This window comes from Macrobrachium rosenbergii, chromosome 3 (assembly GCF_040412425.1).
Source record: "Macrobrachium rosenbergii isolate ZJJX-2024 chromosome 3, ASM4041242v1, whole genome shotgun sequence".
NCBI classification, from domain to species: Eukaryota; Metazoa; Arthropoda; class Malacostraca; order Decapoda; family Palaemonidae; genus Macrobrachium; species Macrobrachium rosenbergii.
The window spans coordinates 17,241,069-17,260,675 of record NC_089743.1 but is presented as its reverse complement, the minus strand read 5'-3'; the positions used below and the strand labels follow the sequence as shown (position 1 = coordinate 17,260,675).

Here is a 19,607-nt window from a genome sequence, read left to right as displayed (position 1 = left end):
GTTTACATTCTTAAAATCTTAAAATCATCAGCTAATTGTGTTTTACCGACAATAATATATAAGGTAAAAATGGTTTTGTTTCCTTTAGTTTATTTCATAATGCGAATCTTTTCATGTATGTCGGTGATTATCGCACAGAGGGCAAGGCTAGCCTACTGATAATATCACTTGAGAATTCAAGGTTTGTTTTTAGAATGGTAGCTTAACACAACCTCCAATTTTTAAGGGTGAATTTTAGGATTTAAAGGTCATCATATACTCAGAAATATACAGTATACTGTATTGTAAAATATTTACAAGTCATCCTTGGGTGGGAAGTTGGGACAACATTCCCCTATACTGTACCACCTCAAGCAAGACTGAATCTCTCCTAGCGTACTCTCTAACTCATATCCTGCTTCTGAAGAGTTGCCAGTACTGTAGTGATTTATGGCACATGGAACATTTTTCTGGCAAAATTCGTTCAAACTATGTGGTGCAAAATCTTGAACATATATTATCTTACTTTAATGGTACTTTTTGCTTGTATAAATATACTTTGTAGCAAAAAGGAAAACAAAACGACTTTAATACTATGAGAAAAACGACTAACTTGATTAGTTTTCACACTTCTGTTAAAACATTTAATTTGTATTAAACATTTTGTAGATATTTTGCTGTGTTTACATTAATATTAATACAGTATTCTGAAATTAGTAAATCATTGCTATAAGCACTTTAGGGGTGTATATACATGTACTTAAGAGTAACAGTTTTAGGAGGGTAATATAGGTGAGTGTTTTGGGATGATGGTTTGATGTGTATTTTTGCTTGAAATGATATTAAATTGTTTTAGTATGATAATTTAAGGTATATTTTTATTTGAACCATTAAATTAGGCAGTGAACTGTTAAAACAAGCAGTTATAAGCATTTACCAGTAGTTTAAGTGGTGCAGGGTATAAATATACCTGTACTTTATAGCAAAAACATGCATTCACGTATATATACAGTACAATGATGTATCAGTTACTTTTATAGCGGTGTAGGTTCGGACTCTTTAATCCGTTATCTCGGTGAGCTACTGTACAGCTTTACTGTAACACTGTTACTCCACGCAAATTACCAAAACAATGTTTCACAACTAAACGAAAAAGATTACGCTTTACCCATTTTGGAAGCTGAAGAGCAGCTATAAACTGTAAGAGCTCTGGCAGTAACATTTTGCGTCGGAAGTGGCTAACAACACACTGCTGTTGGGGTAATTTGTCAGCACAGTGCACAACCCATACACGCTGCTCTACATCTTCCCCATCTGCAAAAAATAAATTATATATTTTAAATAACCAATAATTTCCTCACAGCCCTTTCTCTACCTATGTGCACATTTAAGTAATGGCCAGTGTGCATACATTTTCTGGTTTTGCTGACTACAGTATCTTATAAAAAAATTATTTCTTTACACATCTCTTTCAATACAAAATTTTCTTTTTGATAAATGATTGGTTTCTTTGCTAAATTGTACATACATACACACTATACATACATCATATACTGTATATATAAATATATATATATATATATATAGTCATATATATATAACTTATATGTGAGGTTAGGTTCCAGAACCCCTCGCGCAGGGTGAATTTTCGCGTAAGTTTGGCATGGTCTCTAAAAATGCTAACAAATGCTTATTTCTAAAGTTTAAACACTAAATATGACCATAATCATGCTCCCAAATTATTAAGTTAACTTTTAAATGAAATTAAAGTTACTGTAATTTCATTTAAAAGTTAGCTTAATACATTGCCCTTAAAAAAGAAAAATACATGGTTGACATAAAAATTGAGAGTTAGAAGAGAATTTCTCTCTCTCTCTCTCTCTCCCCTTCCAACCGATCTATTTTTAGAAGTTGTCTGGAACAACACCGTTGATGCCTCTTGCATATATTGGGATCCGTAACTGTTCACACTGGGATCAGTATCACTTGAGGACAAAGAATGCACACCCCTATGGATGCCTTTCCAATGACTATCCATTGAGACCTGCGGACAGCAGGATTGACTGAGAAGACACTACCCAGGGCAAAATCCCTTCGGACCCCCATGGACCGACAGTATGCCTCCTCCTAGGTTTAGGGAAGTCTGACAGGGACTGGGTTTAAGAGATCCGATAGGGTCAGATAGCCACATCCGCCACTACACATCCAGTAAAATGCCTTTCCCGTGGCTATCTGTTGATACCTGGGACCGGCAACAAGCTCGACTGAGAGGGCGACTACCCGTGTGTAACCCCCCGACCTCCCTGGGACTTCTAGTATGCCTCCTCCCAGGTTTAGGGGAGTCTGACAGGAACTTTCCGTCTAGGAGTATCGGGGGACGAGTAGATAACTCCTCCACTGCACAACACTTCACTATTCCAAGGATAACTTCTGTTACCCCAGACACAAGATTGGCAATTTTTTTTTTAAGTATACCTTAGTTTGACCAGACCACTGAGCTGGTTAACAGCTCTCCTAGGGCTGGCCCGAAGAATTAAACTTATTTTACGTGGCTAAGAACCAATTGGTTACTTAGCAACAGGACCTACAGCTTATTGTGGAATCTGAACCACATTGTAGCGAGAACTGAATTTCTATCACCAGAAATAAATTCCTCTGACTCTTCAGCAGCCGGCCGGGGAATTGAACTCCAGCCCATTGAGTGACAGTCCGCAGCTCTACCGACTCACCCAACAAACAGCTTAAGTGGCAATGGCATGGGAAGGAAGTGTAAGGGAGCCAGGCGCAGGAGCAATACGAAAAAATTAGAGGGCTAGCAGTAGGAGAGAAAAATGGATGGGGGGTAGGCGCCAGACTACACTTGGATCCCTGGGCCACTCAGATCCACTGGCCGCTTGGATCCACTGGTCGCTCGGATCCCACTGATCGCTCAGATCTCACTGGCGGTTGGTGCTCCCAGGTGTAAGTGGCGCCAGGCAACTTGGCATCAAACGAGCTAGTAGCTCGTAAGCTAAGAAACGGGGGGCTGGTGAGCATTCCTGGGCATTTGGAGCTGATCGTCCGTTGTCAAGAACATCAATGCTTTCGAAAGCCCAGCACAACCAAAATTAGCACAATTCTCTCCTATTACGTTCTGCCCTTAGACTTTTTCAGTTCTCTGCAAAGGAAAGTGTAATAAGATGACTTTAATTCATTCTTGAAGTGCTCAGAGTACCATCATACAGACAAATTCAACTCCTAACAAACATTATTTGAGACTTATGAAGATATAGAGCATATCATTATCGGTCCTGTAGCAAACGCAATGTTTACGTATTGTTACACTACTCGATAAATATGGAAGTGAATGCAGTTTACTTTATCACATTAATCTGCAACACTTTACATTTTTACACTGCTCGTCGTAGCGAATGCAAAGTTTACTTTATCACGTTACTCGGTAACAGTTTACATTATTGCATTACTCGTCGTACAGGTGAGTAAAACCAAAGATATAATTTCACTACTGTAGCATTGAAAAAATCAGTTCAGCAGCGAACGTAAATATCTGTTCGACAGCGAAACAATGTTTACATTATAGTATGCCACTTGGCAAAGTAGTTAAACAATTAACTGCAATTTTCACTGTCAAAGAGAAAAATTGATATATCAGACTCCATTTAGTAACAACAAAACAAGGAAAAAACTCATCCAGAAGTTTTCTGCTGAAGCTACTCAACTTTTGGCTTGAACACCGAAGTCTGGTTAAATAACTGGCGAAAAAAGAAAGCTTATCCCGACACCGGATGTTAACACCAGACGTTGCAGAAACAGACTGAGGATTCTCTGCTAAGTCGTTCCTAACTATCTCGTTAGGGGGCAAGACTAGACACCTACACAGAACATCGGTGTCGCTACTGTGAAATTTGAATTTAACGCTACTGCGAATAAATGAAACTGATAGCTATGTAATTACTTGGTAAGTTACTTATGTAAAAAAAAAAGGCAACACCAAAAAGTAAGTAAAATGATATACAAGGAGAAAGGCTCCAAAACTTAAGCAGACCTCAAAGCAAGAATGAGTGAATATATCATTGTAGGGACATAGAAAAACATGTTGAAATGTTCTAATATATCAATATACGCAAATTTTCCACAAAAATATTCAAACATGGACGAGAAAGTTGAACGGCAGGACAGAGAAAGGAACGCACATCTTGACGAGACTGTGGCCAAAATTAAACTGCATAGATTTGAGTGTGCAACGACTTGGTGGGTGGCACTTCTGCCCTACCATCGGTAGCTGTTACCATAACTACCTTGCAAAAGTTTAACAGTTGGATTTCCAGCTCGCTGAAAGTTATTCCCATGTGTAAAGACTGAGGGTTTGTATTCATGTAGGAACAACATGATTTTTACCCTTGGGATGGTATATATATTTCCAAGTCTTGTATGTTATACAGTATAGTACCTTTTTCCACTGTGCTACATTTTGTATCAAAGAAATTTAATTTAATTACTTTTTTAATTACCAAGCAGCAGAAAAACTTTTGAAATGCAGTTATTCTCAGTATAGGCAGTCCTCGGTTATCGGCAGGGGTTCTGTTCTGACGACATGACGATAACCGAAAATTGCCGATAACCGAAAATCGGCGATTTTCGGCGCTTATTGTCACTGAAAAGCCCTGAAAATTGCTGATTTTTGGTTATCGGCACCTCTGTTAGGTATGTATTGGCGTCAATACCCAATTATCGGTGCTGATAAGCGGAAATCGGCGATGTTTGGCGCCGAAAATTGCCAATTTTCATCGCTAGACAAGTGCCATAAAACCGGATTGCCAATAACCAAACCCGCCAATAACTGGGGACTGCCTGTGATTTTCATTTTTCTGTCTGAAAGACTCCTTTGAACACTATTTCGTTAATAACACCTCCAAGATTTAACGGTGATAATCTTATTTTTGTTTTGCGAAATTGGAATCAATCAATTTCGGTTCTCAATACAGGAGTCAAAATAAATGAAGGTACATCATGCATCTTGATTTTAAAGCTACATTTTCAAAAGGGCAAGGGTTCCTCTGACTGGATTACTTGGAGGGAGGATTCTTCAGCATTATATTCTTCGATGTGGTGGACATCTGCATTAGTGTTAAACCATGCTAGCGCCTTGAATTCTATGTGTGAAGAGGCATGCTGTCCAATCGCACCCTCCTTGCTCTAACGTGACAAGGAATGCCTGCAAGGCTGTGCCTTAGGCTAACTAAAGGTTAATCCATTAACAGCAAAGAATGACAAAAGGAGTGGAAAAAAAAAAAACTACCTAGTTTAGTTTAGAGCAACTACACAGGCTCAAGCTGGAGTCTGCTCCAAGTAGATGCTCTCTGAAGCTTCCACCCAACAGCAAAGCGATAAAAATCAGGGGGAGGAAATCATGGAAAGAGGAGATAGATGAACCTCTAAAACTGATCAGAGTTCAGGCAGACAGTCAACAGGACAGAAGAGAATGGAGAAAACTCACAGTACAGGTGGTCTCCAGTTAATGGCAGGGGTTCCATTCCAAGCCGAGTGCCGATAGTCGAACATCGCCGATAACTGAAAATCGCAGATAATTATGGTAATAAATGGCGTTTGCAACATCATAAGTGCCAATAAACTGCTTAACAGCACATTAACTGCTTATCGGCGCTGATAAACTGCTTACCAACATCGAAAATCACTTACGTCACCGAAAATCTGGTAACCAACGCCGCCGATAAGCAAGGACTGCCTGTATGTCTAACCCCATACAGAGAAAAGCTGATTTCATAAAAATGGTTACAATGATGGTGATAATTAACATTGGTGATGCATATTCTCAGTAACCAAATACTTTACTTTGCTTACCTTCTGATAAAGAATTTGACAAGCCAAGAGTACCAGCAGTATACGTTGTGATGGCGAAAACATAACTATCCTGATATGCATGTGCTATTTCTAAGAACATTCTGTGTTCTGGAAAAATAAAGATCATTATTTAAACTCTTTCATTTTATTTCTGTCTTTATCATTTACAATATATTAAGAAAAACTACAAAATTATGGCCATTTCAGAAAAGGGTTACCTATCCAAGTCAAGTGACAAAGATGAAAGACACAAAGGAAATAATCTCCTTCTGCTAATACAATATCTAGTTACATCTTATTAACTACTGTAATTATGTGTACTGTAATATAATGCATAACCACAACTGACCTCAAGTATTCAAATTCCTTTTCTTTAATGTGATTAATATACTAGACTATTCAAACTACTGTACATGAAATATCATACATACCGTAAGTACCAAGAGTACGCTGAAAAGAGAAAATTATATCACAACGACCTCTGCATCGTCTCTCAACTTCTCTACGCTCTCCTGCAGTTTGGAGAATTGGCACAGCATTGATCAAGTCCAAACTGTAATTGAAACAAACATGTTACTAACAGATGATATCAAGTTATATATGACACATCATGATAATTTTATTTTATTTGCATCACCTCTTACAAACTTGAAATCTATCAGAAGACAGCACCAAGAAATATTAAAAACTACAATAAAGTGCCAAACAAGGAAATCATTTACTAAAACACAATAATGCAAAATAAAACAAAAAATATCTTACTGAAGAGCTGATGCTACAATGGCATTGTTATTAAAGAGAGTGTCCAGTGGAAATGCAATCTTTTCTTGCCCTTCTCTGAAGCCATACGCAAAGCGATTCACCTTTTCTGGACTACAATAACCCCCAATGCTGTATACATTGCAATCAGCCTGGAAATTAAAAACATTCAGTACTTGAGACCAGTTTTATATGATGTTAATTTATAACTTATAATGAAAAGCTTTAACATAATTAGTAATAGCACACTTATTAAAAAATAAACTGAAAATAGTTTCTCCTACAAAGCAACAACTTCCTTCTCAACTGTACTTCAGAAAATTCAGACACATCTATCAATCTATGTAATACATTTTCTTCAGACAACTTTTCACTTATTACAACAAGTTACATGCATTACAGTACTGAACTAGGAAAATTTTAACTTATAATCTTAATAATGCAATAATAGTTTTTCTTCTAATTCTGCATCACTCCACCGTACAGTGGACCCCGACCTATTTGTGGTTCCAGATTCACAGCTTCACCTTATTCGCGGATTTTTATGTGAAATGTATATACACATTATTCGCAGAAAATTCACGTATTCATGGTATTTTTCATAGAGAAATGATCGCTAATTACTGTATTTTCATATAATTTTCGTGACTAAATGCACTTTTTGTGATCACTAATTTCATCATAATACGAGCTTTACGTATTTATCGTTTGTCAGCGTAAAAATTACAGTAATATGTGTTCTTTCATGCCCAGTAGTTTGGATTAAATTACTTCCTCTCCAATTTTAATTACGGTCGAGTTTCATCCATCTTGCCGATGCATGATAATTTATAGTCATTAGCAGCTTGAACATTGTTTTCTCAGCTTCAGCTACAACTTGCAGCTTAAATTTAGTAGTATATTTCCTTGCTGATCTTTTATCCATACCGAATAAGGGTATAATGTAAAAATAAATCAGTCCCATTCTACTTAACTTCATTTGTACTATAACTACGGTAATTATTTATTACCATACGATGGTTGAAATACTAGCAAAACGGCTGTTGTTATCCGATTCAGTTATAAAAAAAAAAAAAATTTTTCATTCAGTTGTTTATGGCCATAAGCATGTACGCAAGAGCATAATGTTACTAACACTTTCATCATTCTCTTTTACCTTTTTAACTAGAAGATGGGATAAAGAGATGGAAGAAAAGAAGGTGGTCTATTGTAATTTGGTCTCTCTTGCTGCCTGATTGTACGCTGCTGCCTGCACCCACGGGGGATTTAAAGTTATTTTCTAAATATTGTCGTATTGGTATTAATTGCTTACCCCATCGAATTATCTTAAGGCGAATTATCGTAACTCGAGCACTACCGATGTACCTGAGTATTTTAACAGTTTTATCACACAAAGTGCATTTAGTCATGAAAATGACATGAAAATACAGTAATTAGTGAATATTTCTCAGTGAAAAATACCGCAAATGGGCAAATTTTCGGTGAATAATGCGTATATATGTTCCACAGAGAAATCCAAGAATAGGCGAGTCCATGAATCGTGAAACTGCAAATACGGGGGCTTTACTGTACATACAATATAATAGGATACAGTGAAGTAAAGCAAAACTTCTTGAAAGATCCATGGAAAAGACATATATTCATTATGTTTGTGTTTTATAATACAATACTAATACTGTATGTGAATATTACATATGCAAATTTTATATCTCATATATAATGTGACCCCCTTAAAACCAGCTTCAAAATTAAGTCTTCAAAAGTTGCATGATACGCGAGTATATACAGTAAACACAGGCAGCTAACATCCTACAGTTTCTAATGTTTCATTCCTTATATCACTACAGGGCTGCTATTAGCAAAGACCCACAGGTCACCTGCTCCACTGAAAACACACAATCCACTCTTTGCCAGTGGAGTTGGCACTCACCACTTGCCATGAACACAGCCCTTGCAGGAATAAAAATGAATTTAGTTGGTTGCTGGACAAGTATGAAATAAGCCAGATGTCCTGGCAGACAGTCTACATGATGAAAAGGATTGATTTAGACATTCTTTGGATGGAATGGAATGGAATATAAAATTGAGGCCAAAGGCCAAATGCTGGGACCTATGAAGTCATTTAGCACTGAAAGGGAAATTTTGAGTAAACGAGGTTTTTAAGGTGTAACAAATGGAAAACCTTGCAGTAGAACTATGAAACAATTGTTAGGAGAGTGTGGGAAGATGGAAGAAAGAGAATATGAATGGAGGTACAGTGAAAGGAATGAAAGGGGTTGCAGCTAGGGGCCAAAGGGACACTGCAAATAACCTTAATACTTACAGTGCAATGCATGAGGCGCACTGACAGTACTACCCCCATACAGGGGCCAACCTTTTGGGTTCAAGGTTTCAGTAGGGTAGCAAGCTGAAGGGACCACGTCCTTACAGCAGCACTCCAGCAGAGTATTCCTCTCCCTTTCCAAGCAGATTCCACATTCCAGCCAATAAGCCAAGACACTGGAATGCAAGACCTTCATGTAAGACTCCCCTGATGGAGATGAAGGGTCATTCATTGGGATAGATGCCATTAATAATGGGCACAGAGTGGACCTTGCCAATGAACTTTCGCTTCTGAATCTGGAAGATTCAAGGTACTGCCTTTACTATACATGAGAGGATCCTGAAAGAGAATCTAGGCTTGCCCATTCATCAATCGAATATTGTGAAGGGGCCCAATAGGGCCATCTTTCTCTATCTGAAGTTCCAGTTCCATCTAGGGATTATGGTCCTTTATCCAGGACTCCAAAGCTTTTGCCAGGTAGCAGCAATGCAGGTGCTCTGGCCCAATCCATTCAGACAGTGGTTCCTACCAAGGTGAGTCTATCCAAGGCTTGGTTAGTTTTGGAAGGAAATCTTACACAACATCAAGGAAGCTCTTGATACTGAACACGACTACATCCAAGACTCTATTGAGGATTCCTGGCATGAATTCAAGACAGTTCTGGATATTGAATTGGATATTATCTCCAAGACTTTGTCAAAGAGTGAATAGAAAGTTCTCTCACAGAGAAATTGAGGTCCTTGAAGCAAACTAATAAAAACCCAAAGCCAAACAGAAGTTGAGTCTGTTACTTAGACCTACTTTAGAGTCATCTGACTCACTAACATATAACTTTTCTGCAGCTATAGTTCTGACTGCTTCTAATACCATGACCAATTTGTACTATAACCCCATAAAGCTGGGAGTACCAGGGGCACCAATACCTGCCCTGATGTTGATGCTAAAAACCCTTGGCAGGATGCCTCAATGTGTAGCCTTTCACCAGATGGGAAATACATCATCAACAACAGGAAAACAATGACTGAGATGGAATGTATGGAATTTCAGGACAACACTACTTTTCCAATATGGAATGGCACAAATAAAGAAACTAAGAAACTGCCAAAGGAGAGTAATCTTTTCTGCTAGTATGGAAACTAAAGCCACCAAAGCAATATTTTTCTAGTTCATTTGAAATTACAGTACCTTCACAATCCTTGAAAACAAATACCTCCTTTGGGTGGCCCGAAATTTTTCTCCCTTCACTTTTAAAACAATCAATCTGTGAAGGCTGAATGTCAGAATTTGCAGTTACTGGGAAGCAATATGCAAAGGCAGTTATAAAGCCATTCATTTCTGCCATCCTACTATTTGACATCTCTAAAAAGGAATGGGCAACACTTGCCCTTCCTTCTGAGTGAAGAAAGCTCCCACTGGACTTGGCTACCCAGCAGTCAAGTGCCCCTATGGGAAAAATCTGATGGGTCAGCCATGTCCGAGTGCCATGAAAGGCTTTACCTCCTCTGCATCCAAAACTCTGCCACTATTCTGGAAGTAACTATAAGGGAGCTTCCAGAATCCTCTAAGACTGCCTTAGCTGTAACTGCAAAGACACTTACACAGATCCTATGGAGAGCACTCTACAGTTTTATGAAGTGGCACCTCAGGGGCCAAAAAGAAACATTACCAGGGCTTCAAAATGTCACTTCCCAATGTTACCCTAAGATCACATTCTTACTCCCTTACGTCAGAAGCTCTTCAAAGACTTGTAAAAGAGCTCACTGTATGAGCATGCCAACAGAACTTTATAGTCCCCACTCTCCTGAGTAAGGTGGAACCTGGGAGGCAATATTCCTGAGAGTTCCACTTCCTAAAAGCCAAGCAGCCCTGGTATGACCTGGAACCTAGAGTCATACAAGCCTCAAATCATCCCTACAGTATCCCTCCAGCAAAAGAAGGGGCTACAACAGCAACAATCACATCAGCTAGAGCAACAGCAGCATCCCTTTCAAGGAAGAAAGAGACACGCCTATTGAGGGAAAGGAACCAACAACTCCTGGGTTGTGCATGAAGGGAAAAGGATGAGGTGGAGCTCAATAAGGTTTGCAAGGTTGGAGTCACCTTCTAAAGTATCACATGCAGTGGAAGTCTTCCCCTTGGGGAAGTAGCAAAATCTCCAATGAGCCCGGTGACAATGGGCTTATCCCCCTACCTCTGAAGAGGTTTTTCTAACAACCAAATCCCCCCTTTGAGGAATGTGTACAGAAAGTTTTATTAAAAGAAGCCATAAAGATGCATATATTTGTCATAAGGCATTTGTCTTCAACATACCCAAGAACGACTCCTCAGAACAAAGACTGACCCTTCACCTGTCAAATCTGAAAAACACATTGTGCTGCAAGTTCCACATGACAACTGTTGCCCAAGTATATTTGCTCATTCTGTGTAGGATTTGGACCCCCTCTATCAATATGAAAGATGCATAGGGCTCCAGAAAGGATAGGGCTCCAGAAAGGGAGACAGAAAACAAATCTACCTCCCTGAGCTTGCTCGATGAGTCTATAAGGTAGGCTCTCTCTGCTGCTGAATCTATGAACATGCCATGGTACTTTGCCTGCCAATTGATCACAACCCTCAATTTGCCCTGAAGGAAATGCATCTCCTAGGACACCAGGACTAACCAATCATCCAGGTACCACAATATATTGTGAATACCCCAAGATGAATGCCAGTCCAAAGCATAACATCTTGAACTTAGTAGATGGTTCCACCACACAAAGTGGAAATAATTCCAAAAATTCTAATGAATAGGTAATTAATAGTATGCATCCTAATGATCCACTAAAAGCATGAAGTCCCTTCTCTGATGGATTCCAACATAGTCTGCACTATCACCATCTGAGAACAAGTTTGTAACATTAACTCCCTCAGGGGAGAGAAGTCAATCACCAGTCTCCAACCGCCAACTGCCTTCTCCATCAGGAAAAAACCCCATTGTAAAAACCCGGGGACTGGCACTTCCCAACTTAAAAGGTGTCTTTATCCATCATCACTTCCACCTCTGCCAACTGGATCAGACACATATGCAAACCTGGAGGATGGAAGTGGAGCTTGTTTGTGGCATCCGAGAGGGGGCAGATGAGCATCCTTAAATATACACCTGTAAAAATACACACAGACTGCTATGACAATAGGCTCTGCTCCCAGCTCCTGCCACATGGCCTAGTGGCAAGACAAGTAACCCCCTACTCATGACAGAGGAAGAGCAGGGATCACCACTCTCAGTGACCCCTCACCTTTCTTACCATCTCCTCCCTTCTTGGCACTGCCAGAGGGAGAAGGATAGAAGAGCTTGGAAGACTCCCCTCCCCTGTTAGATGAAGAAGGCTGGGGTGCTTGTATAGGTTTATGAGCAGGTTTCTTCTAATACCAGTCATGGAGGGCTTTGCAAAACCTACAAGTTTAGCAGAAGCTGCCTTTGAATCTGAAGGCTTCAAGGCAGCAAGGCCTCCAAGCTACTCTTGAAAAAGAGTAACGATAAGTCCAATATTGTACTATTCTGTAGCAAAAGGCTACTCTCATGTGATAACTGCCTCAAGAAAAGGTACCCACATCTCTCCTCCTGAGGACCAAGTTTGCCTACTGGTTGGTGTTCTGGTGTAACAGGAAGGTCAAGGCCCTACTTCCTGACACCAACAACTTCCTGAATACCATCTCACTTTGAGAAAAAAGTCCTGACACTGTGTAGACCAGAGGTCTAACCATGATATGGTCTGGAGAGAAGTCATGGAAACTCTATGGAAACTCTAAGTCAGCAACCTTTGGTGCAGAGAACATAACATCCTACTGATGAAACCTCTCCAGCAGGTGGTTTTTCATCAGCTAACAGACTAACACATCCTACACCAATGGATCAACCCCTGCATCCTCTAGCATGCAGTACCTCCTCTGACATGAGAGTGACGGGAAGTTTGTTTGATCTGGTATAGGCAAGGGAACTCAACCTGCAGATCAGGGCATTCACCTCCTCCAAAACACCACAAGCCAACTGTGACCAATGCAACTGGACTGAGGGCCACACCTTTGAAACATTCCTGAAGATCAACTCTACATTGAGACGGTTCGCCACTATGAAGCCGAGTCACCTCAGCAAGGTTATTCTGCTTATGGATGCAGGAGTTCTGGAAAAGAGGGACTATCTGGTCCCATCAGGTACCCTGGGACATGAGTTGTTCCACCTTCAGCCAAAGAAGGAGTCATGCCAGAACTAGGGCATTCCTGGTTCCAAACCAGACAAGCCTCTTGTGAGTAAAAGTAAGTATACCTTAGTTTTACCAGAGCACTGAGCTGATTAACAGCTCTCCTAGGGCTGGCCCGAAGGATTAGACTTATTTTACGTGGCTAAGAACCATTTGGTCACTTAGCAACGGGACCACAGCTTATTGTGGAATCCGAACCACATTATAGCGAGAAATGAATTTCTATCACCAGAAATAAATTCCTCTAACCCTTCATCAGCCGTCATGCTGGAATTGAACTCCAGCCCATCGAATGACAGTCTGAAGCTCTACTGAGTCGGCCAACAAAGGGCTGCCTCTTGTGAGAAAATGTATGAGACTAAACAGTCACTGTCAGAACCAGTTCCAACTTAGACACCACTACCCCTCTGCTCCTAAACTCAGCAGCCACCTAGCCAGTAGACAGTGAGGAAGGGCAGGCCCTCAAACTGCCTGTCCCATTCCCTTCCTGCCAGCGTGGTGAACTGCAGGAGATGTGTAAGAAGTAAAAGGAGACCTTTCCCTCGAGCAAGATTGCTGAAGTCATGAGCACTCCAGAGAGTGCATATGTGCAAGCATGGGCACAGCCTTCTAAAAAAAAACTCCCATCACCAGAACAAACCTAGTTGTCAGGCCAACCCAAAGACAAGCGAGCAGGTTGCACAACTCCCTCTCTATGCAATTCCACAGAAGCAGAGAGAGGGGTTGTCTCTTAAAACCTGCCTTTCTGCAACCCTCTGATTGTGAATGGGCAAAGTGACCAAGACAGCCTCATCCTGGTGTGAGCCCAAGTGCTCAAGGTGGGAGGAGATAGGAGCAGACCCCAAATCTAAGCAAGCCAGCACTGTGGCACCAACTCTACCCAAGGTAGACAGATTGATTATTGCACACCTCTACTCTTCCAAGTGAGAAGAATGCTCAGAAGAAGCCCTCCTGGATGTCTTAAAAGAGGAATGGGATTTCCCTCCATCTTCTTCTGCCTACTCAGTGGGAAGTGTCCAGGGCTGAGGAGGGAGGAGATGGGTCTAATAATGACAAAGATGACAAGGAGGAAGAGCCCTAAAAGTATTTCTTCCCTTTCCTCTCACAGGTCTTATTTGCCTTATCCACAGAAGGATGGTCGAGGCTGGAACCAAAGACAAACTCACACCCACTGAAGGATCTATTACTGGGAGGGCTACTGCAACATGAGAATCCTCTCCTTTACAGCAGTTTTCAAAGCTGGGACAGCTGTAGAGTTATCAGGGCTACCTACAATTAAGAAGGCTTGGGTGAAAGAACCTTCTCCTCCACCAGGTTATCAAGGAAAGCCACAAAAGAAAGACTACCCAGAATATTCAAGATAAGCCTGATCTTCCTTAAGTACTTCAAAGATGATGAAGCCTTTACAGGTACCTAGAACTTCTTTATCAGATGAGTAGGTGAACGACAAACCTGTTGATGGACAACATGATCAGATTTACTAGGCATAGTGCTAACCCTTCTAGAAGGAAGAGGAATCGAAGATGGAGAAATGGGGGAACTTCAAGGGCTTGGGGCATCACTGGAAGGGTGTTCGCTCTCCATGATGCCAGCAAGGACCCTTAGTCATCCTCCTTCCTCTTCCCGAACTAATCCACTGTGGTGAATCCATAAAAGCACATCTACTACAAAGAGATGCTCTGGAATAGGACTTCCACCTGCAGGCAGCACAAAATGTGTAAGGATCAGTTAAAGATAACATGAACTGCACACAATGGTGATCATGTCCCTTGTAAAAACACTGTTCATGTTTTTTCTCCATTTGGATAAAAAACCAAACAGCAAGGCAACAAAATGCAAACAAGACAACACAATTAGGCAGCAATGAGCAAATACTCATCCAAAGTGCTCAACAACCAGGCAGGGACAGAAGAGTAGCCCATTTGATCCCTACTGCAGCCAAAAGAAAAGTGAGTATGACGGTCAGTGAGTGAGGAATACTACCCAACTCACCCTCCCAGTCTTCACCATTAAATTACCTTGTTACCAAGCTTTCAACGAACAATTCCAGCTTGCACTGAGGAATATTCCTAAATAGAATGCAATGTTTGTATTTCCTTATGAACAAATTATGAACTGAAAATAATATTCAGAACTGAAAAGTATAACAGAAATAAAAAAAAACAATTACAAACTACTTATTCTGAGCATTTGTTCATAATTTGAGAAGCCTCTAAAACTAACCAGTACCATGATGAGTGGTTATGAAAATAAAGAAAAATTTTTTAGTAACATGTAATTGATAGCAAGTAACTTTTGTACACTTTACAGTAGTACTTTCTAATTATATACTTTTTATCTTTAAATAATGATATATGGTTAAATAAAAATAATAAAATAAAAGCTACAAAGTATTAACAATATTATTACGGCTGATAAACAGTATGCAATAGAAATGATAAAAGAGACGTATCTGAATCAGTATAAAATGGTAAATTATACTCTGATAAATAACAAAATTTCAAGGAGGCAATGTAAAGAAGTTAAAAAAATACTCAAAAATTCAACCAATTAAAACTACTATAGCCATTGTCAGTAGCTGTACCATAGAAGCAAAAATGCAAGAACTCTCCTGCACATGGTGGGAAAGCCATGCTTTACCTCATGCACTAACCAACAAGCCTAGAAAACCACAGACCAACTGCCCATCCCCATCAATCACAACCCTGGGCCAAATTATCAGAATTCAGCGACATGAGAGAAAGCAGATGTATGTTATTATAAATTGGACTTCTTCAATTTGATTCATTTGCTACTATCATCTGGATAGAGAACTGAACAGTTTTTGTATTTTAATTCAGCAGAATTATCTGTTACAATGAACACAGTCAATGACAAAATAAGGTACTGTACCTGTACATGAATCGAACATTTAGTATCCCCTTCAACTTACAATAATGAATAAAGGACAAATGAGATGTGGTCACACTACCTAAATCTACACAAAGACAAGACATGGATGTACACAGTTAACATACAAAATTCTGAGAAGAAAACTCACCACAGCAAGGTAAATCCCATATTGCAGCAGGTGATCGGATGAAATATCATACTCAATGAGGAATCTATGTAGAGCTTCTGAACTGACTAGAAGGATGAAATAAAAACCACACAATCAGCAAAATTTAAAACATGATTAAAAACCCTTACAACAAAATATAGTAGTCATTTAGCAGTTATTTACCCATTTCTACTGTAAATGATAAGGCATATGCAGAAGTTGGTGGCAGATGGCTATTTATCATTAAACACTAATTAATCATTTAAGTGTAAGCTGTTTAATCAACAAGAAAATGATCTTCTGTTCATTCAGGATGTTCACTTAATTTAATGTTTTCAATATACAAATGACATGTTTTATAACCCTCTTTGGATGCTCATGCACATCACCACTGCTGAGCAATCCTATTACAGTATCTGTTGTCTGAAGGACTTTTTAAACATCTGGTTTTTCCTTTTATACTCAAATTCTAATACAGGCAGTCCCCAGTTATCGGAGGGGGTTCCGTTCTGAGGGTGTGATAATAACGGAAAATCGCTGCTAACCAAAAATCAGCAATTTTCGGCGCTTTTTCAAAGTTTATCGGAGCCGAAAAGCGCAGATTTTCGGTTATCAGCACCTCTGTTAGGTTTGTATCGGCACCAATACCCAATTATCAGCACTGATAAGCAGAAATCGGCCATTTTCGGTGGCGAAAATTGCCGATTTTTGTGCCGAAAATTGCCGATTTTCGTCACTAAACAAGCGCTGTAAAACCAGATCGCCATTAACCGGGGACTGCCTGTAATTATCCCAGAAGAATATATTCTCAGCCATTAAGGCAAAATAGAGAAAGTGCTTACATTATTATTTATTTTCAACTACCATAATAAAAATATTTGTTAACACACTTTAAGTATTAAAAGCCACTAACTAATTATGTGAATCTACTGCATTTTTATCTCTGTATTCTGAGTATGAATCATACCTTGTGCAAAACATGAGATAAATGAAGAAATATAAACATATTGCTAGTTTTCTGAGCTACAGATGTAAAAATGAAACAGTGAGTGAGCCGCCTACATCCCAGTACCAGCCAATCAGACGTCTTACGTCTTGTAGGCCCAAGAATCTACCTTGATTGAACCAGCTATAGGTACTGTTAAAGATATAGCGTAGTTAAGTTTTTTGGGAAAACTTTACTCAAACACATACTTATACTCTCCCAGTCTGCAGTCACTCCCCAGTTTCTGCCAGGGACTTCAAACTCTAATATATTGAAGTGTAGTTAAAGTTTGGTTAATTTTTTGGCAAACTTTACTCAAACAAATACTTATACTCTCCCAGTCTGCAGTCACTCCCCAGTTTCTGCCAGGAACTTCAAACTCTGATATATTGAAGTGTAGTTAAGGTTAGGTTAAGTGTTTTGGCAAACTTTACTCAAACACATACTTATATTCCCCCAGTCTGCAGTTACTCCCCAGTTTTTGCCAAGGACATAAAACTAATATACTGAAGTTTAGTTAAGGCTAGGTTAAGTGTTTTGGTAAACTTTACTCAAACAAATACAGTACAGTTTCATACACCCCCGTCTGCAGACATTCCAGTTTGCCAGGGACTTCAAACTAATATATTGAAGTGTAGTTAAGGTTAGGTTAAGTTTTTTTTGGCAGACTACCCATGGACAGGCCCCACTGACCTCCCTTGGGCCTCCAGTACGCCTCCTCCCAGGGCTGGGGGAGTACGGCAGTGACCTTTGCCTAGGAGTGTCGGTAGGACAGGTAGCCACCTCCTCCAGAAACACATCGCTTGAACACTTTGCACTAAATCTGTCCACAAGGACACGCATCGAATCACCCAACTATGCCACTGTATTAGCAAGAATATCTAACTTCTTATCAAATTTTGATTCGAGACTGGCGTAGCGATCTGGGTCAGGAGCAAGGGAACTAGGAGCAGAGATCGGTGGTACAGGAGGAGGGCTGGAAATAGGAGGAATCACTTTAGCAGAAGAAGGGAGAGAAGGAATATTAACCTCACCAGATTCCTGAGTCATGTCTAGAGTTGCTAATTTAACCTCAGCTCCAGCAGCTGCTTTTGTATTACAATCCCTTTCTAACTTGGATAGGTGAGAAGCTTAAGTCCTCCATTTTCTTTCATCCCATTCACAGCATTCCTCACAAGTCAAATCAATTGAACAAATTTGTCCTCTGCATGTTGCACATAAAGTGTGTGAATCCTAACATGCCCTGGTCATGCGAGTATTGCAACCTCTGCTGCAATACCTAATACTTGATGCACTAGAGTCTGACATATTTACTAGCTAACAAAGTCAAAATAAGTAAATCTCCTAAGAGAACAATAGTCAAAATCAGGAAAAAAATAAGTCAGTTAACTGATACACACCTGAAGGCTATCGAGCTGAAAATAAATCACCAAAACGTACGAATCTCAAGCCAAAAACCAAAATCGAGCTGCTTTCTTAACACTGTTCTGTTAAGCCAGCAGAAACAAAAGTGAAGCTCTTGGCTTAGTTGTTTTTCTCTCTCACCCTGAAAATGGGCAGGGTTAGTCACCTACATAAACAAGAGAATATCGCTACAGCGAATTTCAAAATTGAAGCTGCCATCGAGTTAGAAATTCTTAGCTAAGTAATTACTGGGTAAGTTACTTATATAAAAATACAAACTACTGTACTTTTCAAGTTAAGTGGGGGTTTAGTTCCTGTAACTGACTGCAGCTGAAAACCACTGTGGAACTTCCATGCTCTCAACTTCCTTACAAGCAGGGGATGTTATGAATCCCATAACCTACTAGTCTGATGAAATGAAAACTGATTTGATTTAACTACTGTACATAAATGTATAACATTTAACTGAAGATTCTTACCTTTAGTATCTTTGTAAAAGAAGACAATGACAACATGACCAAGTCTTAAAAACCTCTCAAAATCTCCTTTTTGATGTAAAACTTTTACTGAACTTTCTTTCTTAAGGTAACTATTTTCATCATAATTTTCTTCTCCATCTGCAACCTCTTCCTTTCCTGAAAATGGCAGTTCCCAGTCTGAAAACCAGCCAGAGCTCCTGATTTTCCATTCTCGGGCACCAGAGCCACTACCATGGCCTGTTAAGTCAAATAAAATCCTCTTCAAGTTTTAGTCTTTCAAACAAAATACAAAATGAATATCCACATCATAATAAGTTTTAAACAACAAATGCATATATATAATGTACATTTCAGTATAATTGCTGACAAACTAATACTGGGAATCAAACTTGAAATAGGAGGCCTCAAGATTCCAATATAAAAGATAAAAAATAGGAAAATTACATTTTTATAATATAAAATAAAATAAAGTTTTATATATACTACATAGCTATTACGTTTCATTTATCGGCAGCTTAAATTTGAAAATTCACGGTAG

The 19,607-nt window shown here is 39.5% G+C and overlaps 1 protein-coding gene across 1 annotated transcript in view; it reads right to left on the bottom strand.

The window, feature by feature from the left end:
* LOC136852935 (thioredoxin domain-containing protein 16-like) overlaps positions 1–19,607 on the bottom strand; it is a 96,178-nt gene that overhangs the window by 63,194 nt on the left and 13,377 nt on the right. The window contains exons 3-8 of the mRNA XM_067127923.1: positions 19,070–19,306; positions 16,202–16,287; positions 6,604–6,752; positions 6,273–6,394; positions 5,842–5,949; positions 1,148–1,293 (exon numbers count right to left, since the gene is read on the bottom strand). Coding sequence (XP_066984024.1) covers positions 1,148–1,293; positions 5,842–5,949; positions 6,273–6,394; positions 6,604–6,752; positions 16,202–16,287; positions 19,070–19,306 — 848 coding nt within the window. The remainder of the gene's footprint in view (positions 1–1,147; positions 1,294–5,841; positions 5,950–6,272; positions 6,395–6,603; positions 6,753–16,201; positions 16,288–19,069; positions 19,307–19,607) is intronic.